General features: G+C 45.1%; 1 protein-coding gene across 3 annotated transcripts in view; it reads left to right on the forward strand.

Annotated features, from left to right (window-relative positions):
* LOC129381973 (uncharacterized) overlaps positions 1-27,107 on the forward strand; it is a 29,537-nt gene that overhangs the window by 1,364 nt on the left and 1,066 nt on the right. Inside the window, exons 1-3 of one of the 3 annotated variants that reach the window (XR_008610042.2) lie at positions 14,024-14,463; positions 20,517-20,585; positions 22,112-22,171. Coding sequence is in view for 1 of the 3 variants with exons in the window: in XM_072285070.1 (XP_072141171.1) it covers positions 20,517-20,585; positions 22,112-22,171 (129 nt within the window). In the remaining 2 variants the exon portion in view is untranslated. Of the gene's footprint in view, positions 1-14,023; positions 14,464-18,009; positions 18,098-20,516; positions 20,586-22,111; positions 22,172-27,107 lie in introns of those variants that run through there. The other 2 variants (XR_011890680.1, XM_072285070.1) reach the window with 2 other exon arrangements.

Genomic DNA, 27,107 nt, shown 5'->3' on the forward strand with positions numbered 1-27,107 from the left:
GAAAGCACCAAATAATTGACGATGTCGCCGTGTGTCAAGGCAGGCAGCAGATCGACGTTCGGTGCAGCGTCCTCGCCGATGCGCAGCTCGTAGGGGTCGATGCCATCGCACATTTCAATTTTCGCTCGGTAACGCACCCGGGTCGGTCCCATGAGCTCTTGAAAGTACGAAGGGCAAAGCGCGTGCACGTTTTCTTTCGCCATGTCGACAAGAAGCTACGGCGCGGCGGTACTTCGTGTTCTTAAATATGGCGCTCGCTTGCTCTGAAAGGCAGAACTGACGCCACGTGCAACCCATGTCCGCACGCCAAGTTTTGATGGATGGATGTTATGAGCGTCGCCTTTGCAACGGGGCGGTGGGTTGCGCCACCAAAGTCTTGCTATTATACTGCCTAATGTACTATCTAGGTTAAACAATAAAAATAAACACTATGAACTCCCACACCCAAATTTTCTGATCACCTATTGCGAACTATGCTTTTGTACGTCTCCGTTTTTTGTCGTTTCCCTACTTCCACCAATCCTCCAATCGCCTCTTATTAATCTCTATCGTGGACATGTTTACTTTTCCCGTGCTCTCGCTGAACCCAAGGGCTTCAAGGAGGCTAGTGTTGCCTAAATCGACCGCTTGATAGACGTCTTCACATTCTAATAAAACATGCTCCGTACCCATTGGACCACAAACATACAGTTCATGTCCAAAGGATGTCCTACAAAGGATATTTTGATGTCCGTCGGACATCCCTAGAAGTCCCGATGATGTACTACGGATGTCCGTAGGATCGTCCGACGCAAGAGCATTGCACATCTAAGGAACATCCGTCGTACGTCAAAATCTAATATTCTGACGTCCACAGGATATTTGAAAATAAGCTTTTCCTATGACAAATGTCCAGTGGATGTCCTGAATAGTATACCTTTAGGACATATAATGTGCAGGATGACCGCTGGATGTTCAGAAGTGAACATTTCAAAAGCAAAATGACCAGTGGATGTCCGAAGGACTACACGTTCAACTGCGGGATTTCCACTGGACGTTCAGAAACACATTTGCCTAAGGAAGATGACCACTAGATTTTCTAAACAGTATGTTCTTAAGTGCAGGATGTCCACAGGAATATTCCTTTTACATCCCTAGAGAAGTTTTGTACAAGCTATACCGGCAATCTATGAATCTCCTTGACGATAGTGAGGCTGCACTAATGTGAGTAGTGGCTGAAATTTATTGCCCTGTGTACAAAGAATTGAAAAGCAAGGCTTCCAGCCTGCTGTGCTTCATCAGCAAGGCCCGTCGCACGTACCGTACCATATGGCTTAGTGAAGGTTGAGGTCTAGCGCACAGCACTGGAAGAGAACCTTTGCCAAAGGATACAAGGCAATGCCAAAGAAATAAATTAACCATACCTGAGTGCCTGTGTATTTTGGTAAAGCTGCAACTTCAATAACAGCCTACTACTACTGAGCCAGTCATGCAAAAATACCATATGTAAAATAAAATCATAGTACTTCCCACAGCAAGTGGTTTGTTCATCAGTGCCCTGAACATGAACGAAGCTCAATGCATATTGAACAAATCTTGTTAAAATATTTTATTGCAACAAAATATCAAAAATGTTTGATCGGAGCAGATTAACAGTAGTGAAAAATACTTTGGAAATATTGTTACAAAAGCTATATAAAATGACTAAATTTCGAGCTGTAATTTCATAAATGGGATGGACAACATAAAAAGGCGCCGCTCAAACAACACAAGTGGCCTAAAGCCAATGCTACTTATTAGGTCACCATGTCATTTTTTTACATAAAATATGACATCAACATGAAATTTGCAAGCGAAATTACTAACAAGAACCAAACCAGACAGCACCAAGCGCTTTTCAGGCTGAGAATACAAGGCAAAAGCAATTAAATGTATTCTAAAAATGCTGAGGCACCACATCTCAAGTGTTAGTTCTCTCCAAAATACAATTGAAAATGTCCAACAGCAACACAAAAGTTGCAATGGAAGTATCCAAAAAAAGTATGTGGGATCATCCAGACCAAATTTTAAAAATGCTTAAACGCAACCACCACTAAGCACACCAACACCTGTCCACACATGAGTACAGCGTGGGTTGTAAAATTGCTGAAGGAACTACTGACAACAGGAAATAAAATAGAATTAACAAGGCTAAACGACCAGGTAACTAAATCTATATGAAGAGAATGAATGTGATTGAATAATAAGCTCGCAGGTGAAAGATAAAAGCTAAGAGCTCCAAGAAATCAACCTATTAAGAACGTGAAACTGTTGACGAACACATTGTGTTGCTTAATACATGAAGAACGGAAACATACAAATTTGTGTCTTAATTTGCCTACAACAAAATGAGAGCTTACTAGAGTGAACAAAATCACGTGTTATGACTAGAACTGCTACAAATCAGAGCCTGCTATAGGTTAATGAAGCTGAAATCTCAAAGAAATAAATCTCATAAAGCACATGAAAGTGCTCCCTGGATAATGAGCATTGGTCACACATTGCTTAGCGCATATAAAAAAAGAGAAACAAATTTGTACCTCAATTTGTAGCTTGTAGCATAAACAAAACGACGACCTGTTATGACTAAAACCACTACTGACTAGAGCTTGTTGCAGGTGAAAAAGCCAAAAACTCAGAGAAATGAATCAGTTTGAAAAACGTGAATGTGTTTCCTGGGTAATGAGCACTGACTGGACATACTGTTTATGCAAAAGCAAGCACACATATCAGTACCTCAATTTTGTCTACTACAAACAACTAAAGCTCTGAAGCAGAAAAAAATTCTGTCATCTGTTGTGGCAAGAAGCACTAATCACAAAAACTTACAATGGGTATGAATTAAAAATAATCTGCAGAGTAATAGCAATGAAGTTGAGCTTTTCACACAGCAATGAATTAACAGAATAACTCGCAAATAACAGCGACAAATCAACTGAATGAACAGCATGAGTGCAGCAATGCGAGATTGTTAGGGTCAATCCACAACAATGCATCCTTCTCTAAAAAAATTGAGTTTCTACTAGGTTTAAAGAAATGGAATGCAGTCTTGCTATACTTTAGGTGAAAGTCATTTTTCGACATGAGAGGGCAATTTAAATTTCATTCAATGGCGCCAATCCAGGCGTTAGGAAAAGCACAGCCATAATTTGAATGTTTTGTGCGTTGTTGTAAGACATGCACTTTTGGTTATAAATTTTTGCTTTCATTGAAGGAGGTTTGCATGAAGAAAAGTTTTCTTCCCTTACAAAATTAAAAACGACCAAATTCGATCAATTACACAAAAGTGATAGCTTATGAAAACATGGAACTACTAAGTTAGAGCTGCACCTAAAGCATACCATCTCTTGAAATTTTATTTGGATCTAATATTGTGCACTTGCTCTAAAGAAAGCTTGAATTCCTAAAAAAAATATTTTGAGAAATTTTTAGACATGAAATTTATGTGGCCCTTTCCCGCATTTCACGCAAGAACGTTTGGTAGCTCACCTTTTTATGCCTAGCGAGACAATTCTTTAATAAAAAAATCAGAAATGGTAGAGTTTTCCACCGAGTTCGACACGGAATGATTTTACAGTAAGAGCATCAGTAGAAAAAAAATTAGAAGGAAGACAATGCTGAAATAAGAGTAAAAAGTAACTCAGTGCTGCTGTGAAGACATTCAGGTACTTGGTAGCTGCTGTAATCGGGCACGCTAATGCCATGGCGCTGGCAAGGGATTGGAGTACAGCTGGCAAGGAGGGTGCTCATTCGGCATCTGATGGGAAGGCAGGAAAGAAATCCATTTTTACTTGTTGCCAGTATACAACATTCAGTAAAACAATTGCACCTATAACATGTTCTTCCTTTGCTCTCGTTTGTGTTGCATCTTCTCCCATAACGAGTTAGTACCTAAATGCATAGACTCATTCATGGCCATTAGGAACTCCAAAAGGTTCACATGGCAATGAAAGCCTGTGAGGTGATACAAACACACAATTATAGCGCAAAACCTAGCTTCAAGGTGTCAATGTACACTGTACTCAAGGCCACACTGCCAACCCTGCTGACTACTAGACACGCACTACCTTATGCAATCTTCCCTTTATACCCCCACCTTATTCCACACGCTGTATATTGTCACGTGGCAGTGACGTTAAAAAACACAGTAGGAATACCGTAAAAGACAAAACTAGCTTTTATTGGGCGAACCTGTGCCCACAAAGAGAGGCTACACTTAAAGCACAACGATAACGACGAACACAGTCGGCGATCGTCGAAAATCTGATCAGCGGATCAAGCGCGTCGGCTTTTATACAGCAGTCGTCGAATGTTCCAGACTAATCGCTGGGACCCGCGTGTCTTCCACAAATTTCTACACCATTCGCGTCACGCGATGAAATCAGATACCACAAGGTTCGCCGAAAACAGACAGCGGATAGAAGCATTGATAACTTTCCAGAAACTTCCTATACATGCAGGCGCGTCATGCGCTGTGCGATAACATTTGTTAAGCGTTGAAACGTGGTAACCCGAGAAAGATCAACATGTAGACGTGTCAATATAACGCGTATTAATATACTCCCCGGCAAGACACATTTGTTCTTACGACTCCCTGAGCGTATGCTCACTATCACCTAACCAAGGCAAAGAAAATTGAGCGTAGAAGGCTGCAGGTCGGTCAGGAGGTTCACACCAGCTATCACCTGTATTCGAACTGTTCGCACCCGCCGTGGTTGCTCAGTGGTATGGTGTTGGGCTGCTGAACACGAGGTCGCGGGATCGAATCCCGGCCACGGCGGCCGCATTTCGATGGGGGCGAAATGCGAAAACACCCGTGTACTTAGATTTAGGTGCACGTCAAAGAACCCCAGGTGGTCGAAATTTCCGGAGTCCTCCACTACGGCGTGCCTCATAATCAGAAAGTGTTTTTGGCACGTAAAACCCCATAATTTTAATTCGAACTGTTCGCACCTTCTACAGAATAAAACACGTGGAAAGAACAAATAAGGGATTCATTTGAATTGGAGGCACCGAAGGACTTGAATAGTGGCATATAACGCTGAGTTGAAGGTCGCACCTCAGATTATGAGCTCTTGTGAGATGCTGATGAAGACTATTGCAATAGTTCCATTAAAAAATGTACCTTCATTTGAGTCTTCAGTAGACGCTGCAGGCTGTTGTTTCAGGGCACCTGATGCCCTTTCTTGCGCATGTCTTAGCCATGACTTGATGGCATCTTCAACAATCGTTGTGGTTCCTTGCGGAAACTGTGTTGCAGCAGCTGAAATCCACCAACATATATATTTTGTTAGTGTAGTAACCACATCTTCTTCAACAGTGGCAACACATGTACAAGAATGCTGCCAGCATTGACAAGCCACAATGCATCTTGTAAAGCCAACAAGACAAATTGTTCTCATCTGTATTCATGTAACAGTATGTACCGAATGCCACATTGCTAAGGAAATCTCAGATATTCCCATTAGCACTCAAAGTTTGCATATATATTGCATTGATGGTCAATTTTGTGCAACTTGTTTAGTATTTGAACTATGTATCGAACAAATCTGACATAAATCACATCCTACTGCTGGACTATTATTTCTCAAAGGCATATGTGGAGGTGATGCTGCTATGAAAGAACATGTGCCAAGTTAGAGCTATGTCAAAGTAGCAGTAATTGGCTACAAATGAGTCGTGTTGGCAGTTGCCGCAGCTTGAATTTAAGACATAGTATAGCAGTCGAAACAAACTCGCGAAACAATGCAAGCACTTGGCATAAATGCACTCAAGAAGAATAATCATTGTGAAGTGCTTGCACACAGTGTGCTGCTTAGAAAAATTGGTCACGAAGCTGGACGCAATGAGTGCACAGTCTCTGATTAGTTTCCAAAAGTACTCATAACCGCGTGAAATAGCAGGGCAGTGTTGCAACTGTCTCAAATTTCACTTTATCAGCAGAAGAAAACACAGTATCAGGCTTACCGATGATTGCACTTGAAGCTTCGAGTTTGAGAAATTCAGTTTGTTTTTTCTTCCAACCCAAGAGAACTTTGAAGTCAGTTCGTCAAATAAAAGGTGTGCCAACATGCGCTTGGTTGCAGTGTTTGCATTCTTTCCGCCAAGTTGCATGAGCTCACGCACCTGCAAGATGACAGTGAATTTGAAGAAAATGATGTGTGGACCACACATGGTTATCTTAATCTTTTACAACCTAGAATTTGTTACACACCACTGAAAGAACAGCTTGAATACTTTGTCATGAAAGAATATCTTGACAAAACGTACTTTGCAGGTCCTCAACTAGAAGCTCATCTGTTATCAGTGCTGAAATATCTTTGAATTCTTGTGCACCCTCAATTAGGATGCACACACTATAGCCATGGTCCCTTTAGCAATACACATGTGTTCAGAGTCGGCAAGTAAAATCGTGGCATCAGGCAAGTTGTATAGCACTGATGGTTTATTGTTCTAGCCAATACACAGTAAGCTACCCAGACTACTGGAAAAAGCTGTAAAACACAGGCTATAACTCACATTATTCGCTATTTCTTGAGCACAGACAATATTTTCATATTTCTACTGTATTGAAACTTCCTATGCTAATCCAAGAAAATTGCATACTATCTCAACTATATATATATATATATATATATATATATATATATATATATATATATATATATATATATATATATATATATATATATATATATATATACAACCTTAATAGCAGAGAATTGCTCAATTGGTCATTTTCTCTGAAACTACTATCAGTTTTGACTATTGGAGCCCACATATCAATTTAAAAGATGCATAGTGATACCAGTACTGCAAGTTTTTCTTTGTCAAGCTGCTCACTGAAGGCTAACAGCTTATCCAAGGAATCAAATGGCTTGTCAATAAGTGGTGACGTTGTAATCACTACATGGCGAGGCAATACTCCACATAATTTGTTAAGCATCTCTCCATGTTGCTGCTGTGTTAATCGGATGATGTTGAGAATCCTAAGAACGTGTTGCTTGAAGTCTACAAAGAGAAATACGAAAGCATAAAGCAACAAAACATGCTAGATAGTACTGCACTATTCGCTACACAAAAAGGGGTATCAGATAAACACATGGCACATAGGCAATTGCGAAATGCTGCAGCAATACGCCTTATAATAAAGATGGTCTTCCGCATCAAATAAACTTGTCCACATAGCGTCAGGTTCTGTAGATATTCTTAGGGGTGGGCAGCACAGCCCAGACGAAGAACAAAAGGAAGTGGACGATACAAGTGCGCTTCCTTTCGTCCGAGCATACTACCTTTTGTCTTACGACATGAGCAGTTCATGTAGTCCTGGGCGCATATTGCGGCGGTATAAGATGCCATCCGAAATGAGGAACAAGCTGACCGAGGGGTCTGATGGGTCAGAATGGAGGCGGCTGATGAGGTCGCACAATGATGTATCACGTTCTTGCTCCTCGTCGAGGTGGTGGAAGGTGGAAAGCGTGAATATTCCGGCAGGTGCATCATTGGAGTCTGGAGCGTCGACTGGGTACCGAGAAAAGCAATCTGCGCCCTGGTGTAAACTACCAGATTTGTAAACCACTATGTAGGTGAACTCTCGAAGACGTAGTGCCCAGCGACCTAGGCGACCCGTTTGATCTTTAAGTGTGGAGAGCCAACGCAGAGCATGATGGTAGTGGTAAGAGTGAATGTTCGGCCGTATAAGCAAGGCCGGAAATCGCTCACTGCCCATACGAGCGCGAGGCACTTGCGCTCTGTAATGGTATAATTACGTACCGCGTGTGAAAGCAGGCGACAGGCGTGCGCAGTAACTCTGTCATGGCCACATTGACACTGAGCTAAAAAAGTGCCAATTCCATGGCCACTAGCATCTGTACAGACGTTTGTTGGGACAGATGAATCGACGTAAGTAAAAATTGGTAGTGTAGTGAGCAGGGTAATAAAGTGTTTGAAGGTAGCAGCTTGGTCGGGACCTCATGCAAAGGGGCTGCCTGTCTTGAGAAGGTCAGTCAGAGGCCGAGCAATGTTCGCAAAATTTCTGACATATCGACGGAAATAGGAGCGCAAGCCTACAAAGCTGCAAACGTCTTTAGCACATCTCCGTACAGCAAAATGAAGAACAGCACGAACTTTTGCAGGATCGGGGTGGACGCCAGATGAGTCGACGAGATGACCGAGGATAGTAATTTGGCAGCGATGAAAGTGACACTTCGAAGAATTGAGTTGTAGCCCAGCAGTACGGAAGACTTAAATAGACGAAAGGCGTTCTAGGTGTGTTGCGAAGGTCGGCGCGAACATGATGACGTCGTCGAGGTAACAAAGGCATATAGACCACTTAAAGCTGTGCAAGAGCGTCTCCATTATGCGCTTGAAGGTGGCTGGAGCATTGACCGAGCCAAACAGCAAGACTCGAAACTGATAAAAGCCATCTGGCGTAACAAATGCGGTCTTTTCATGGTCCATGTCGTCGACGGAAAGCTTCCAGGAACCGGAGCGCAGGTCTTTTGATGAAAACTACGTCGCACCGTGTAGGCAATCGAACGCATTGTCTATGCGTAGCAATCGATAGACATCCTTCTTTGTTTTCTTGTTTAGATGCCTTTAATCTATACAGAACCTCCAAGTGTTGCCCTTCTTTAGCAAGACAACGGAAGGCCAGGGGCTGTACGATAGTTCAGTAATGCCTTTGGTAAGCACCTTATCTACTTCTTGTTGTGCCACTCGGCGCTCTGTGTGTTACACGTGATACGGGCCGTCTGTAAATATGCGGTGCATCATTGGTATTTATGCGATGCGGCACAATGAAGGTTTGTCCCAGAGGCCGACCGTCAATGTAAAAAAATGTCCGAATATGACGCGAGCTGATGACGAAGGTCGTCTGTTTTTGTAGCTGAAACGTCCAGTCCTATCATCTTCGTAATGTCGGCGTGCTCTAGTGGCGACATTGCGGAATGACCATTGCAGGCGGCGGAAGAGTTGATGGAAGACGGATGAGGCGACTGGGAAGAAAGTTCGTGCTTGTGCGACGACGACAGTGTGGCGAGAGTGATGCCGTTGGGTAGCACCTGAGTGCAGAATCCCAAATTCAGGAACGGAAGGTAAGCTTTCTTAGCCGATATGGTCACAACGGTGTGAGAAAACGACACGCCGTGCGAATGTAAGGCAATACCACACAGAGTGACCACATAGTCACCATCCGGTGCGCAGAGCTCGGGCACAGCAGTGATACAGGTGATAGACGAACAAAGTCGGCACAACAGAGCTGGATTGGCGCTATGTCTGGAAGGTCCGTAACATCAGGAAAATCAAGTTGGACTACACCAGCCGAGCAGTCACTTATAGCTGAGTGAGCAGATAAGAAATCGAGGCCTAGGATCACGTCGTGAGGGCAGTGGTCAAGTACATGGAACAAAACAGATGTGTGGCGATCGCTTACGCTGACATGAGCGGCACGCATTCCCAGAATAGCGACAGTTCCCCCATCAGCGACTCGCACTACGCGGGACTCGGCAGGTGTGACCACTTTCTTGAGCCGCTTCCGGAGATAAGCGCTCGTGACAGAGATTCGTGCGTCGACGTCTATCAAGACAGTTACAGGTAAGACATCTGCTTCCACGGAGATTCGGTTATGATCAGTCGGCAAGGTAAGGAGAGGATTTGCAGGTCGAGGGTCCAATATTATGCAGCGTCACCTGAGGGAGCTGCATCCATCAATTTTCCGGGGATGAGAGTACACAAGCGTGCGGGGATGATAAACGACGGGGCAGAGGCGAGCGGAACCGACGATCGTGCGGCGACAGCGAACGGCTCAAGCGTGGGGTGGACGCAGAAGGGCCGTGATCACGGTGTCTCATGTCCATCAAATGGCGGGGGCTGTTTGTCATTGTGGCGTTAGTAAAATGTGAAGCGGGAAAAAGAGGGCTGACGATAAGGGAAACAGCGGGAAATGTTCCCTACGCCGCGACAATGGAAGCATATGGGCTTGTCTTCAGATGTTCTGCATCGGCCGGATCTCGACTGCGTCGAATTCTCAGCCGAGAGAGAGAGAGAGAGAAAGCAAGGACTGGAAAGGCAGGGAGGTCAACCAGAAGAGTATCCGGTTTGCTGCCCTACACTGGGGGTGGGGGAAAGGGGAATAGAAAAAGGAGAAAGGGAAAGAGTGAGCACTGAGTACGTGTGGGCGGGACACTATGCACAGGTTTAAGAGACCGTTTATAGTGTCTCAGCCGAGGGCGATGAAGAAGGGCAATAGGTCTAAGCGAAAGGCGGGTTATGGAGCACACAGTTCGAATTTCTGCGTTTGCCAATTCTTCGCGGATAACGTCCTGGATGAGTGAGATCGTCGATTATCCTCCGAAGGGCTTACGAAAGAAGTTGGCGACGAAGCCTTCATTTCGGGTCACACAATTGGGACAACGCTATTTGTAGTGGATGACGGAAGGGACGCATGAGCGTGTTCGCGCGACGTCGTAGCGGTGGTGTTGGAAACCGCACGAACTGTCGGGCGCTACGACGGCTCTTTGCGTCTTCGAAACACCTGCACTCATGGTTAATTCCGTCAACCGTCGAGAGGTCTTTGAAAACGAGCTAGTTGAACGCATCATGGGCGATTCCTTTCAGAATATGCCTCACTTTGTCAACTTCGGGCATACTGGAAAAGACGTGGTGGCAAAGAACTAGGACATCAAGAATGCACGCAACGTACGACTCAGCAGCTTTATGAGCCCGACAGGATAGGGCTTTCGCAGTGGGGCAACTGCGACCAGCGAGCTTGCCAAAGAAGTCGCAGAGTTTTTGCTTAGAAGAGTCCCAGCTGGTCAACTCTTCGTGTGTGTCATACCAGGTCTCTGGAGGTAAAAGACAAGATTTGGGATCACCAGTGTCGGGTCCTATCGGTTGTGTGCAGCGACGCGTTCTTATCTGCCAAGTCATTCTTCGATGTTGAAGTTGTCGGTGCGTTTACCAGAGAAGGTACCAGGGTCGCACGGATGGATCAAGGCGACTGACAGTTGCGACGTCGCCGTTGCTGACTGCCCAGGTACGCCGGGTGCTGACGCCATGCTTTACCCAGCTGATTGGTCGTCTGTCAGCATGGTAGGACGGCCAAGGACAAGCCCGCTGGAGAGTTCCGCCTCGTGCAATACCCCCCACCGCCACCAAAAATGAAATGGGCAGAGTTATAATGGCAAAAAAGACCGTGTTTAAGCTGCAGAAGTTATGGCCGGTGCAACCAGTATGGCGTAACCTTAGGCTAGCCCCGCTATGTCGTCTCTTTCGTCTTGGTGATCGTCTCTGTCGCTTTCGTGTCACCGTGACAATATTTACAAAGAAAAATGCAGGAGGAGGAGAATGAAAAGGAAGGAAGGAAAGGTAGGGAGGTCAACCAGACGCACGTCTGGTTTGCTAGCTTACACAGGGGAAAGGGTTTAATGGAAGAAAATAGTGGAGAGGGAGGGAAGAAGGCACTATAGATGTGAGTACATGCAGATGTCCATAACTTCACGCCTATAATCGGTCCCTGAGGCCAGTCGCTTTCATGAAATGTTGCAGCCCCAGCGTCGCTTTGTAAGCCTGCGACGCATGGGGCCATGGTCCGAGAATCAGTCTCTGAAAATGGTCTGTTATCTAATCAGTTGAACACTCTTCTGAAGAACGTCGCGTTCGTTGTCATAGAGATCACAAAAACACAATACGTGCTCAATTATCTCTTCACAGTCGCACGAGTCAGAGATCGGTGTGTCGGACATTCCAATAAGGAATGTCCCAAAAGCCTAATACAACTGTTGCTACATACAACCAACCGAGTCTCACTCTTCGACCAACAAGTGGTTACTGCCTAGACTAGCGTTGCATCGAACAGAGTCTTACTGATCTATCAGTTTAGTGATGACAGCCTAGACTAAAAGGAAGGGGTTTTAGACAGTCTTTAAATACACTTCACTAAAAATAGTAAGAGGAAGTGGCAGGTGCTGTACCGCCTCAACATTCCCCTAACCACTACGGTTACAACCACCCACTGGGTTATGCCTAATTTCATTAGCAATGTTGTCAGACTTAGGAAGGCGTTTTCCATTCTTTTCGATCACGGGTCGCTCTCTCCGCCTCCTATTCCCACGCTCTTAACGATTCCTCGCTGCTTTGAAATGGCGTTCAAAGCACAACGATAGCGGCGAACGCAGTCCGCAATCGTCCAAAAACCATATCAGCGGGTCAGGCGCGTTGTCTTTTATACATTAGTCGTTGAAAGTTCCAGAGTAATCGCTGGTGCCCGCGGGTCTTCCAGAAAGTGCTGAACGATTCGCGTTGCTCATACAATCAAGGTTTGGTGACCATAGATAGAGCCATCGATTGCGTTTCAGAAACTTCAGATATATGCATCCGCGTCCTGCGCCAAGTGATAACGTTTAACATTTGTTGTCCGGTGAAAAGCGGTCACCCGAGAAAGTAACATACACACTTGTCAATATTAAATAAAATTAAAGAGGTGCTCGTCTGGAATGCAGAGACACAACCGTCCGGCATGCCACCTCCAGATACACGTTCGCTGAAGATATGCTGATTGCACATACCAATCACGTCCGGGATTATGCATTTTTAGGACCTTACCGACTAGGTCGTCTCTTAGAATATCCACCGGATATTTTGTTTGGGTGTGATGAGTCGTGTGGTTCTTCTTTTGGGGCGTCAATGACACTTCTAGTATCATCTGGGAATTGAGCAGCAAAAAGGACGTGATTCTTATTCGCAATTAGGAATATTCCGACACCCCTACTTTTTATCCAAATTTTGCCCCTCCTCTTTCTCTGATTCAGCCTATCTTTAAGGTCCTTAATACTCGGCTAAAACACAATAATTCCGAATTTTCCCACGACAACGAAAAATTTCTCAATGTCGTCAAAACCGGATTTCCCCCCTGAATTCTCCCTTTCACAAAGCATAATAATGACTGCATGTGTTACAAAACTAATGAGCGCTGCCCACCGTTTGTGAGCAAGTAGTCGATGAATATCTTATTAATAATCGCGTTATTATTGCATGAATGAGGTATGTCCCTCGCTTTCGCCTGATACTCAAGCGAGAACTGGCATATACGTATAAAGTTGTATTCGGCGCCTCCCGCATTGAGTAAGCGACAATCGTTTCTTTTTCACTAGTCGCGTTTGGAAGAATACTACAGTGAGCCAATGCATCGCGTTTCCCGCATATCGCCTACATGTAAACAGTGGCGAGGCTCTAGGAAGCGAATTAACGCCGCGCTGACGTTTCTCTCCATTGCGAACACTAGCTGCGACGTTGCGAGGATGTTTCCCCAGCTATGTTACGTTCAGAGAAGCGTCACTGATCCCTCTAGTTGATATTTCATTAATATTGTTGCAAGAGCATATATTGGGATCCAGTAGAATAAGGCGACAACGAACAAGGGCGAAAGGCCCGTCGGGTCTCAGATGAACACAAAAATGCTATCAATGCATGTGACAATGTACGTCAACAAGGGATTGTAAGATAATGTAAAACATCACACCTTTTGCGAAGCATATCTGTGTGCACTACTTCCTTGCTATTTTTATTTCGTGAAAAAAAACTTGGATAATAAAGTAAACAAGAGATCGCGAGAACCGCCTTCATTTGTTGTTGTCTTTGTTAACGTGGTTTCTTCTAAATTTACTAAAAATGCCGGAAAACTTGTATTTGTGGAGATGACTTCATCACAATATTTGCGACCAGCTTTCTTGGCCATTGCATGCTATTGAGAGTAGTTTCGTTTGTTCAAACGCGACGTGTATGCCTAAAAAGCGACAACTAGCCCTAAATATATTAGGGCCCTTAGAAAACAAGACACCTTATTCTTTTCTGTTCTATCCCGATTTCGCGGCGGTCTTCCTCTGAAAATTGACACTCGATATTACCCCCTGAATTTCAAACAAGTATAAAGCTCGAAAACGAAGGATCCTATTATCTTTCATGCCATCCTTCGATTGGTGTTCCTACCAACAGATCTCCGGAACCGCTTTCTTTTTCTTCTTTTTTTTTCAGCCTGCGTGAGACAAGGGGAGTGACCTTCCGTCCCCTTCGAACAGCGAGCTTCTGTGCTGGTTGGGCTGGATCTTGTTTTTCACCGCGCTCGCAAACACTTCAGACACCTCCGCTAGATGGTTAATTTGAACACTTGGTAGCTGGGGTACAATTAGGGAACGCCTGCCGACTGCCGATATCGACACGCATCCTGTGTAAGCGAGTGCCGGCACAATTACTATGCGCATGCCGCCTATACTTGGTATACGCGAGGTATCATTGACAGCACTTGTTTTCGGCCACCGCAGAGAAATTATCAGCTTTGTGCGCGCGACTCCTTTCCGCCCCGACGCATATATAAATTCCAATTATGTTGCGTCGGTCTAGTCCGCCCTTGGAAGCTGTAGGCTCTGGTCCACAAGTCATCCATTGAAGGTTGGTTGCGTAATGCCATTACATAACGTTACTTTGTGGTCGTAATTCCGAAATGGGCATATGTTCGTGTTCGCTTTTTCTTAGCTATGTTTTTTTTTTAAGTTCTCTAAAGTTGTCATGCATTCTTGTCGGTGGATCGCGATGTTTTTTTTTAGCCGAGATCTTACAAAGACGGGTGCCCAATCGAATTTTTCTTGCTTTCGGTACGCGTTGGCGATGTTCTGTGTGGTTGAGGTACAGCTCCAGAGCGAAGATTTTAACTGTTTGGACTGGTTCAGCGCTTTTTGAACGGTTTAGTCGAGCTTAGGTGGGTTCAAAGAAAAAGAAAAAAAATATATATATTCGCGTGCCACCAGTTTTTTACGATAACTCGTGGGGCTCTTGAAGAAACCTATATCAGGTGTTTTTCTTTTTAGGTGGAAAAAAAGATGACTTTACGAAACTATCGTCCTATCTCCGTTCTGAATGTATTCTCGAAAGTAATTGAACGCGTTATATTTAGAAGAATAACTAAGAAAACACAAATTGATAGTACCCCAGCAGTTCGGATTTCAAAAAAAAAAAAAAAAAAAAAAAAGATCAACTGAGCTCGCGCTATTAGGCATTAAAGAAAAAATTAGTTGAGAATGTTGAAAAGAAACAGTTTACGGTGGGAATATCATTGGATATTAAGAAAGCGTTTGACTCAGTTACTCAGTCTATATTATTAAAAAAACGACCTTGATTCGGTTTAAGTGGCCAGACTTATCACTTAATTGAAAGTTATCTTGAAAATCGGAAACAGTACGTGATATTAAACAGTTTCTTCAGATCACCACATAATCACAACGGGAGTACCACAAGGCTCGATATTAGGTCCCCGTTTATTTCTTTTATATGTTAATGATCTCTGCAACATACGCCATACTGAGGAGATAGTACTTTTCGCGGATGATACAAATGTATTTTCTCACAGTAAAAATTTGGAACAGGCCGAATTAAAAGCTAATATTTGGCTAAGAGAACTATCACTATGGTTAGATGCAAATGAGTTACAGTTAAATACAAGTAAAACGAAATATGTCATCTTCAGAGCTCGAAACTCTCATATAATATATAGTTTCAACCTGTGTTTTGAATATGCAGTGCTTGAAAAGACGAGCAGTGTAAAGTTCCTAGGTTTATTTTTTCATGAATATTTATGGTGGAATGACCACATATCCCACCTCCAAAGTAAGCTATCTCGAAAAATTGGCGCAGTATGGAAAATGGGTTCTTTAATTCCAAACAGAATAAAACCGGTTATATATCATGCACTAACTCAGTCCCATCTACAATACTGCTTACTGATATGGGGCTCTACAACAACGACAAATCTAAATAAACTGGAGGTTTTACAAAAGAGAGCTGTTCGTGCTCTTGAACGCGTCCGCTTCAATGATACCACATCTCCATATAACATGAGGTATAAATTAGTTCCACCAAATCTTCTTTATACAGAGAAGTTATCACTTTATATGTTCGCGCAAATTCAAGGAAACTGGGCAAATTTTGAGTTTATCTATCTTCAAACGACCACAGACCGCAACTTTCGTGTGAATTAAATATAAACTACTTAAGATTAGAACTAATTACGGGGTGCAAAGCTTGAGGTATACAATTCCAAAGCTCCTAAATGAAAACAAGCAAATGTTAGACCGAATAAAGCAATCGCCTTCAGTAAGTTTGTACAAAAGAAATGTATCTAACCGAACATAGCTCGTTGCTGTGATATGTGATTTTCGTGCGAGAGAGAGACAGCGTAAGCTTTATTTTCAATTCAATAAGATTTGAGTCCGGCGTCTTTTTAGTGGGTCTGGGCACCCGCCGCGCACGCGGTTCCGAGACCTTGTCTCGAAGCGGCTTCCTCGGCTCGCTGGACGGCCCAGAGTTGTGCTGTCAGGTTCGAGCTGAGCAGTGCGGTCTTCCAGCGCGAGCGGAGGCGGGCGGTGGAAGAGACGGAGGGGTCGGCAAAGCCCGACTTGTTTCTTAAGTGCTGACATTCCCATAACATGTGATTAAGTGTGGCAACCTCGCCACACGATGTGCGTCTGTTTGTAGTGTATATGTCTGGATACATGGGGTGCATGAGTCTGGGGTTTCTGTGAGAATCTATTTGTAATTGTGTGAAGTGTACTGCTTGCGTCCTGTCTAACCTAACGTGAGGGAATGGGTGTACGCGTCTTTGTAACTGGAAGTGTGTCGTGATGCCGTGGAACCTGGTCATACGATCCTCCTACGCCCAGACGTTTGAAGTACCCCGCGGGGGCTCTTCCTCCGATGATGCACGGTGAGTGAGGCCTCGAGCAACGCGGTGAGCCGCTTCGTCGAGGGTGCTCAATCCAGTGTGTGCCGGGATCCATAGCAAATCGACTGTGTCATATCGGGATCTCTGATTCTAGTCATTGAGCTGGATTACACAAATATGCGGACACTGCATGTACGAGAAATCGAAATACATAATCGTAATTAACAAATATCCGCGAATTAACCTTTGTAATAATTACTTTATGGCACGTTTAATTACGTTACGTCACCGGCACAATTTGCGAATTGTAGCTGGTGAGTGCGCATGGCGTATCCACTCCGAGCGAATTTTCAGGATGACACCCGTTTCGAGATGTTTATTCCTAGAGTCTGCTACAAAATGGGCTTTCCAGTTAGTGTTGTACACCAATGCATAATGGGGTGGTTTGTTGATAAGGTAGGTGGAACAACAGTGTATTGTTACCGCAGTTTCATGGCGCATATACAGAAACCTTTGCGATACTGAGAATTTGTTCCGAGTGAAAATGCCTAATAAACTCACCAGCTACAATTTGTAATTTGCCTTAACGAATTGATTTAAAGAGAATAAGCGAGGTTTTACTAATAAGCCTGTTGAGCATTATGATTTCTCGTGCAAATAATGTCTGTCCGCTTGGAGTTCTGCATGTCAAGAACTACAATTATGCTATCTGCCACAGGCACTTTAAAAAAATGTCATCCGCATAGTCTAAATAAAACAGCCCTTATACTCGTACAAGTTCGCTTGAGTATTGTGTAGAAGAGCTGAGGACAGTTTTCTTTTTCTCAGGCATCGACTTGAAGGGAACCATGCATTGTTGTATTAAGCGTGCTAGGAAGAATCAGTGTGCTTCGTTGTACTGTGTGCGACTATTAAATGCGTTACCACAACACCCTACTTTCCGCAATATTCGGGTGCGTTGACTATTAAGCAGTATTGGCAGAAAATTGTTCTCGGGCTTTCTTTTTTATTTCTATTTGTTTTTACTTTTACATATTTCTTTTTATCGTTTTCTCCTGCTCGGTAACGATTGCTGAGAGTCAAATTTCTTGGAATTGCAAGAATTAATAGATAATTAAAAATTAAGACATACCGTCTTAAGTGGGGCATATTCAAAGCACAGCTTCTTTGCGTAGAGTTCGATACAAGCGCTTTTGTGAAAATCGGTGCGTGGTAATCACGCAGTACAAACGATGCGCAGGTGGGTGCTGCATGTTCTCAGCGAAGCGATCGCAGAGGACCCAGCTTGCTATGACATCTAGGACGCGAAGACAGAGATTCAAAGAGCGAACAACGAATGGGCTCCATGGCAATCGTCTTACCGCGCGGGTATTGTGCGATTCGCAACTGCTGCTACCGACGCGTGGCTGATGCGTGCGTCGTCTGTTTCTGACGCCACGTGACTTGTCGTGCGAGGAGCCCTTGTAATCAGATTACACCGAAAAACCGCGTCCCATCGATTTCCCGCGGGTTCGAGGTTGACGTCACATTGTAGTTTCAGTGTTCGCCAGCTATATAATACACCGAAAGAGCCGGTACAAATAGTTTTTCTGAGCACTCTATTGTAGTGCCTCAACCACGCCGCTTACATGATTATACGTAACGTGTTCATTTTTGTAAAGATGAAGGAAACCGATAGGGCGCGTGTTTGTCATTTTCCCAAACAGACGAGTCGAAATTAGCACACCTCGCCGTGGTCAGTCAGTGGCGTCGCGTTGCTAAGCACGAGATCGCGGAATGGTTTCCCACTCGCGGTGACTGCATTTCAATGGAGGCAAAATGCAAGAAAGCACTCGTGTATTTGGGGTTAGGTGCACGTTAAAGATACCCAGGCGATCAAAATTAATCCGTAGTGCACCACTACTGCGTGCCTCATAATCAGGTAGTGGTTCTGGCATGTATAACCCCATAGTTTATATTTCATATATTACCACAACTTTACAACACTTCGAATATCTTGGTGAATGGATGAAATTATATATTTGAAAATTGTAGAGTGACAAATAGCGAAAGTAATGAAATAATATAAAGCATTTGAACGAAAGTGCATACTGACGCACAAATTCAAGAAATAAGAATGTGTAAAAATAGTGATTTAGAATTGCAATACAATCTCGACTAAAAGCAAGCCGATTTGTAGTGCAAACGTTCTGAGCGGTAGGCGAAATGCGAAAACACCCGTGTACTTAGCTTTAGGTGCACGTTAAAGAACCCCAGGTGGTCGAAATTTCCGGAGTCCTCCACTACGGCGTGCCTCATAACCAGAAAATGGTTTTGGCACGTAAAACCCCATAATTTAATTTTTTTTTCTGAGCGGTACTCGGCCCGTACCGTGTGTCGTATTATTCGGGGAAAGTGGGTACCTCATAGGAATACGACTTATCTTGCCATAATTATACGTGTTCCATGTTCACTTTCGCCAGAACACGCGCGTATTAGCCTCACGAACAAAGGAATACATCACCAAAGCTACACAGACAGACTAAAATTGCTTGAAGGAGCGATAGCGCTTAATAATAGCCGAGCAGCATGAGAGAAAATCCGACTCTCCCTGTTACTTTCTTTTTTCAGGCCGAAACTTTAGTTGCCGACTTTCTGCGGTTTCACGCATCCTGTCTGCGCCCATGCACAGTAGATAGGAGGCCGTTCGTTCTGTAAAAACACGACATGTCGAGAGAGATAACAGCGTGGATGCTGGCAGCTCGTTTGTGCGCAATAAAAGAATAAATCAATGCACAAAATCCTGTGCATAAAATGTGCGCCCCATAGGCACCTCTGAAGCACACGACGCACTAGTGGAATATTGCATGATATCAATGGCTTTTTGCTTTTGTCGCTATTCGTGAATTCCACACTTGGGGCTACCGCATTCTTGAATAATTGGGTATATGTGACACTGGGTACTTGCCCATTCTTGGCCAACCCTCCCGAATGGCTGTGCGGTTACTGATCTAAGGGGTACGCGGTACAGAACTATTCGATGCATTTAGATGTGTGTCGTACTTCTCCCCGGACACAGCTCTCCTGGCGATTGGTCCCTCGACAAACGCGGTACATCGCCTTCGTGCGCTTAGCATTGCTGAGTACACGTGCCACACTGCGCATCCGCCCGATTCGGCGTCTGAATTTCGGCATAGCTTGTGGGCCGCGGTGGACAGCATAGACGTGAAAATTTCATTATTAAGGTTGCGATTTCTTGTGGTGGATAAACGTAAACACTGACGTTGAGCGCTATGTGGACGAAAGCAAACGCAATTGTGCGCATTTCGGCTTGTTATGTAGATTGTTAACTCGCCTCGCTTTGCTAAAGCGTCGGTTCGCGTAGATTCAAAAGTGTGAGTTCGACCTGCATAGTAATTTTTCTGAGTGTAATTTCTAGATAGCTGTCGTGGCACAGCTGAACGGTAATAGGGTCGAGATAATTTATAGAAGCGTTCACAACTTGAATTCACAGGAGTGCGTGGTGGCCTTTTTCTACCATCTTTGAATATGTGACACTGAGTTGAAACCGGCCTCGTCAGACATGGAGTTATTTAGTTTCACAAAACATTTAGTTTCACAAAATTGCTCGTCCCCATCGGTTTCGCTCTGCGTCTGACGTCTGGGGGCGTGTGAGTCGAATTGGAGAGAATACATACATCGAGGCAGTGCTACATGGTACAAAAGCTGCCATCTAATTCTGCGTCAAAATGTTTGAAGGTGTCCTTCATGTATCATGCATGTAACCTTTATTATCTTATTTTTGCAGTTACCGAGGTCTGCCTTCGTCCAGATATGAGGTTTTTCTGCGTTACATGTGTCGTTGTGCTCTTGGCCGGTAAGTGAAGCGCGCAAGGCAGCGTATCGGAGACAAAGAAAAAAAAAAGAGAACGCAAACCGTAGTGACTCTTTCTGATCATCCCGTAACTGAATGATTGCGAACTGCAATATATGCATGAGTCCAGGACTGCCCCTTGCGTTAGTGCTATACATCGTCGTCATCAGAAATCCTTCGTAGATGTGTGCCAATAAAAAAAGAGTGATACATCTGATACAGCTAAACAATATAGACCGTTTGCAGTGCCGCTGCATGGGTGCTGCGATCTTTGAACACGTGATAGCGCCGCCATTAAGCGCGTTGTGGTTCGTCTTCCCGGTAGTGCACAACGTGTTGACTAAACGCAGAAAAGCGCTAGCTTTTCTCGGCGGGTGAGAAATTAATTGGCAGTTATGCAACGCATGAACCGGAAGTGCAAACTGAACGTTATTGGAAAATATATACGAAAATGACACAGACACGCATAGTCTTTTCTGTCTGCGTCTGTGTTTCCGCCTGTGTACTTTTCACCAGTAATTCAGGGCCTTTCTACCCTTAAACCCTGCAATCATGTTAATATATTTGTTGCTAAAAGAGTGTCAGTACAACACGCGAACCCGCGTTTTCCCTTATTGGGATTGCAGCTGTACGCCTTTTTTAACAGGCGCCGCCATATTGCCAAGGCAGTAGCGCCATCTGTGGGTATGAAGACACGCTGGCTTGGGCGAACGCTTCGTGTTGCGTGCAAGGTGTACGCCCGGCGGCAGTTTTCGGTGGATTTAGCGCTCGCGTCGTATATCTACTACTACGCGACGTCTTCTACTTGGGAAACGGTTTTTTGGCGACGCTCCGAAATGGTTTGGGTCAGCTTGACCGGAGTACTTGCGGCGTTGAGGCGAACGGAGCAGCAAGGGTGATGTGCGCGTGCGAGCCTACACTCAGCCTTGGTGACCAGTTGTGTATTTCTCAAACAATTATTTTCGTTAATACGAATTTACTCCATCATTCTCACTGCAGTTCTCACTCGTGGTTTTGCAACAACGAGTATCTAAGAAACACACGACGATCCTAACAGTGTGGGTACCGTTCTACTACGGATCCCATAAGCTGAGCTGTTTACTTTGACGACCGTTTCAAATATTATCAAAGTGCATTGCACGACTACCTAGTTTCTTGGATGACGTTTCCGTACATGAATAATGTGGTCTAATATACCAGGTGAATAATATGCCAGCATACCGTGCGGGGCGAATCACAATTTTCGAGTGGTCGAGCGACTGGCTGTGAACTGCGCGAGCGTGTGAAGCAGTGGTAGAAGTGTGTTTTTTATTGCGCATGGTCCAAGCATGCGGCATTACCGTACAAGGTCTTATTGTGGTGCTAGCCCGTGTTTCATTTTTATTCTTCTTTTTTTTTTCGCTAAGGACAATGGAAGACCATTTTTTTGCACACGCTTTCTTTAATAGTCAAACGCCCTCGTCTAACTTTCACGTGTTTTGCGTGAGTGATATTCTTCGACTTATAATCTTTGCATGAAATCCCCGCAGTCGGTGTGGCCCTGAGCTTCGGAACCGTGGAGGAAAGCCAGGAGGCACATCTTCGAGTCCGTGAGTATGCAGAATAGAGCGAAGTACAAGCCTGCTCCCAATTAATCACGCTATCGTCCGGGGGGGCACCATCCTTTTATTGTAGGCATACATAGAGTTCCTGTGCAGACTTCTAATTGCGAAATGCATGCAGTCTTCTCTGGGAGACCAATTCTTGCTAGAAGCTAGGGCACACGTTTTCGTTCGTGGCGCGTTTGAACGCGCTGTCGTTTCTGCGCGTAAGCGCGTAATTACGTGGCACTTTTTCAATTGCCCTACCCTTCTTCTGCAGCCCTGGCAAAAAAATTTAAACTACTGCATCTGTGGTCAAGCCAACAGACTATTTGAATATTTCTAAGTAGCTTTATAACTTCTATATTGAACATGATGAGTTTAAACCGATATTTTAAAGGTTGGTTAATTACGGTTGAAAGTTACCTAAGCTCATAGCACAGAAATATTTGAGTTGCACAATAGGACGGCAGACGACACTGCGCTGAACACATTAACGGGGCCGTGCGAATAGACAAAGGTGAATGTAAGTACGAACAGAGGACGGGTGCCTGTCTTCTGTACGTACCTATCTTCGTCCTTGTTTTTTTTTCGCGCTTCCCGGTTGTGTTTAAGAATGCACCAAGTAGTCCTAACAAGAGCTTCAGCTTAAGATACTAGGCTGGCTGCATTCTCGTGACTCCCACGTGGAATATTAATGTGCGGCACGACTTAGCTGAAACACTCTATGCAGAATTATAGAGCTTTTTAGACAATTAATACAAAAGTTTTATAAAGAGACTATAAGCGCAGCGAACGTGTTTGTTTTTATCAAATGAGTTCCTAGGCAAAGTGGACACACTTTGCCGCTAATAACGTGAGCTTCGGAAGAATTATTAACAAAAAATAAAATTTTTCATTAGTGCCTTAGTGGCAGTTGTTTAAATGGCGAAATTGAAGGCAATCACATTTCATTCCACCCTCACTTTAAAAATGTCCCGAAAGTCGCGCCTAATTCGAGGTATTCATAACCACATTTCAACGGTAAATCCAGGCAGTATCTAAACCGCGGGCGCACTGGAGCGCAGAAAACCCGGCCCCGCAATCACACCAGACCAAAACAGCTCATCGCGACAAGCCCCATGAAGTTTCAAACTGAACGACTCGACCTGTCGCTGCGGCTACTGACATGGAACGCTTTGCCTAGCAAGCAAGCGCTGTTCTGTCGCGGGTCAGAATTTGTCACGGCATGCTGTCATTCGAACTTCGCCCAACACTTCTTTACGGGGCGTTGCGGTCTGATGAATTTTCTATGTTAACAGATGTCCTCACGTTATGAATAAGAGAAGTTGATTAGGACACTTTTATTGATGAGTTTGTTTCGGAGCCACTGAAGCAGCGGCAAATTATTTCCCCCTCGCCGTATATCACGTGTGCAAAAACGATAGCTGTCTAGCGGTCATGACCTATTTATAAAAAAAATCTGTATTCTCTAAAAAAAGGTAAGTCGTAGTCTCGCGCGAGGGGCGAAGCATCGATTACGATAGCAAATTATCGGACAGCTATAAAACGCTAGGTAAAACTCCAGCGATCTTGGCGTCACCTGTACGACGTATTCGACTTCACCGGTCGCTGCCACGACACGTTCGTTTGAGGGATCGCCAGCCGTTTCTGCGCAGGCGTGAGTAAGAGCGGGCGCGAGAGAGATAATCTGTTTTGCTCCTTCGAAATATGACTCTGCCTAGGCCCTACCGAGGAGTTTTCCTCGCGCTTGCTGTAGGCGTTTGTCCCTAGGTGTGGCCGGCATTGCGTAGTGGGGTCGAGTTTGCTTACGCTCGGACGCTGGCTGCCGGCGCTGTAAAATAGGTGAAGCAGTGGGCACAGAGGAAAAGGATGGCGCCTTGACGGGCACTGTCTTTCTGCGCACTCAATATTAAAGTTAGCCGGAGTTCACGTGATCAAACGCGTGCTTGGGAAGGAGAGCGCACCTCTTCTGCTCTAGCCTTGCCATAGCTGCGAATTAGTGCGCGGCTAATGCTTACGCGGCCCGCCTGCCGTATCTAATTCTTCGTAACGATTAGTGAGTGCAGTGATAAAGGCCGAGGATGGCTGCTAACTTAATGGCCGCTGTCGTCCTTCCGGGGCTGTCGTTCCGCACCTAATGGCCAAATGCAACGAAATTTTTGAGCGCGTAAAAAGTCCAGTTTCAGATAATTTAGGCATGCAGTAACCTCTGTGCAAAATCTTACACTTCAAATACAGGTCAATACGTCACAAGGAGCTCGCAAAAACTGGTGTTTTTGATGCATAAACTGAACAATCGCCCGGCAGCGTCTTTACAATTGCTAGTAGCTACAGCGGGGCGTGGCGTTTCTCGCAGCGCTCGAGGTTTTTGCGCAGGCGCGAGTAAGTGCGGATGCGAGATAGAAAATAGCGGGGCGCTTGCTCCTTGAATATGAGACTCTGCCTAGGCACTACGGAGGTGATTTCTTTGCGCTTTTTGTATGTTTTTGTCCCCTAGACATGCCGGCATTGCGGAGTGTGGTCGATTTTGTTTACGCTCCGCCGCTGGCTGCCCACGCGGTGAGGCAGTGGGCAGCCAGTCGGTGATCGCTGTGTCTGAAGGGTCATGGTTTTGACGGGTGTTGTATAAACCATGGGTCGTTTTTCGTCGTGACAATAGATTGCATTTTTTACAAGCACTGCTCCAGGAAGGTACATGTAACCGGCAAACGGAGGCCTCAGGTGAGCACCTAAGGTTATAATAAAGCAGGCTGCGCAGGATATCAAGGGCACCCAAAGGGTAGCGGGGGGATCAAAGCTGGAAGCAGGGCGGCTCGCGGAGGCCGCAGCGTGCCAGGGGGTGTTCGCATAAAAAAATGACTGATCGCGATAGCGGACAGCCGATCTTATGGCAGGCCTCGGTGAGCCCCAACCCACGGACCAGTCCGGGTTCTAACTTTGGTGTCACCGTTGTCGCTTTGGTGTCCTGGAGGCGCCACGAATAATGTGAAATAACGACAAGTTCTTCCAATTAGTAAGAAACACGATTGCATAAATGTAATTACGTCCAGTCGCTAACTTGCAACGCTAAGTTCAGCACTACCGCGCCCCGAGACTTCTGCCACGCCTAGGGACAAACGCATACAGCACGCACTAAGAAAATCCTCCGTAGTGCGTAGGCACCGTCATACATTCAAGGAGAAAAAGACCCCGCATTTCCTCTCTCGCCCCCGCTCTTACCCGCACATGCGCGCAAACATCCGGCGTCTGCGCAAGTGCCACGCTCCGCTGCACCTATACTAGCAATTGTAAATTCGCCGCCCGGCAGAAGTGACGTACAGTGAAGAATTGGAGAACCAGTGCCTGTGCTGTCTGCTTTATTTGCTTGTATTTTGTTCCGGTGCATCAGCCCACATGTGCCGCATGTCTGCTAGCTACAGGGTTAGTACACTTCATTAGCTGCTTCTTGCGCTGTGACAACGCTGTTGCACGCCTGCGATGTTCTTTTAATGCGGAGTATTCTCCGAGTCCATCCGGTTTTCTCTGGTTGTCTACGTTCAACAGCAGGGCCTCGATGCGATCTGCCTCCGCTCCACGTAGAGCGCACTGGGGGGACCCAGCTAAAGGTGTGGTATAGTCCTGCTTAACGCGGACGCGATCAACGCGTGGCGCAGTTACGCTACATCGGCGAGAATTGGACGCTTTACAGTGCAAGCTGGCTGGCTCGGGGATAGAACATGTCCTACCGCACGCCGGAGCAGGTGGAACAGGGTGCATCGCAGGCTAGCTTGGCTTACCAGCAGCATGCTGCCCGGGTTTACTGAAGCCAGCGTGTTGCGTTTGCGCCTTCGTCAAATAAAGAAGCTCTCGCTCGCCGCGCACTGGTCCACTAGCTCTGCTGCGTCACCCAAACACAGCCGAACATGCAAACATCTCACTCTATGACCGCGGACACTCCCTGGCCAAACGCTGGCGTCATCGAGGAAACGCGGCAGAAGCGGCGAGCAACTTCAAGCTTCAATTTCATCTAGACTCTGTAGGTTTTTAAACTTTCTTTATCCTGCAGGTCGGAGACCTTTGTAGAGAGTAATTGTGACCCGATTTTTCTTTCGAAACCACTGTTTATTTTCAAAGTGATAAGTTGTGATTCAAATCACATTATAATGACGTGTATTCAAAACTGACCCTGTCAACCTTTAATTACCGAACTCTCTCGAGTGAGGCTAGCTTAGCAGGTCTCTTTGAAGAGCTGTCAGACATTGTTTGGAATATCATCGGCCTTAGTGAGATTAGAAGAATTGGTGAGGCTTATACACTGCGACTGTAGTAATGGGCGACTTCAATGCAAAAGTGGGGAAAAGGCAGGCTGGTGAACAAGCAATTAGGAACTACGGCGTTGACTCTAGGAACGGAGGAGAGATGCTAGTAGAATTCGCAGAAAGGAATAAGCTTCGAATAATGAGCACCTTTTTCAGGAAGTCTAGCAACAGAAAGTAGACCTGGAAGAGCCCCAATTGTGAAACAAGAAATAAAATTGATTTCATACTTTCTGATTTTCCCAGCATAGTGCAGGATGTAAAAGTTATAGGTAGGGTGAAGTGCAGTGATCATAGGTTAGTGAGGGCTAGGATTCACCTCAATTTGAAGAGAGAAAGAGGAAAATTGGTCAAGAAGAAACACGGTCAACCTAGAAGCAGTAAGGGCAAAAGCAGAGAAATTCAGGCTGGTACTTGTAAACAAATATGCAGCCTTAGAACAGAGATGAAGATGACATAGAGGCAACGAATTAAACCGTAACTAGGCTGGCTTCAGAGGCACCCTTTGAAGTGGGAGGCAAGGCTCTAGGGCAAACAGTAGGCAAGCTCTTCCAAGTAACAAAGAACCTAATAAAGAAACGACAAGGAATGAGAGTGGCCAATTCAAAAGATAAGATAGAGTTCGCGGAATTGTCAAAACTGACCAA

This window comes from Dermacentor andersoni, chromosome 10 (genome assembly GCF_023375885.2).
Source record: "Dermacentor andersoni chromosome 10, qqDerAnde1_hic_scaffold, whole genome shotgun sequence".
In the NCBI taxonomy this organism is placed as follows: domain Eukaryota; kingdom Metazoa; phylum Arthropoda; class Arachnida; order Ixodida; family Ixodidae; genus Dermacentor; species Dermacentor andersoni.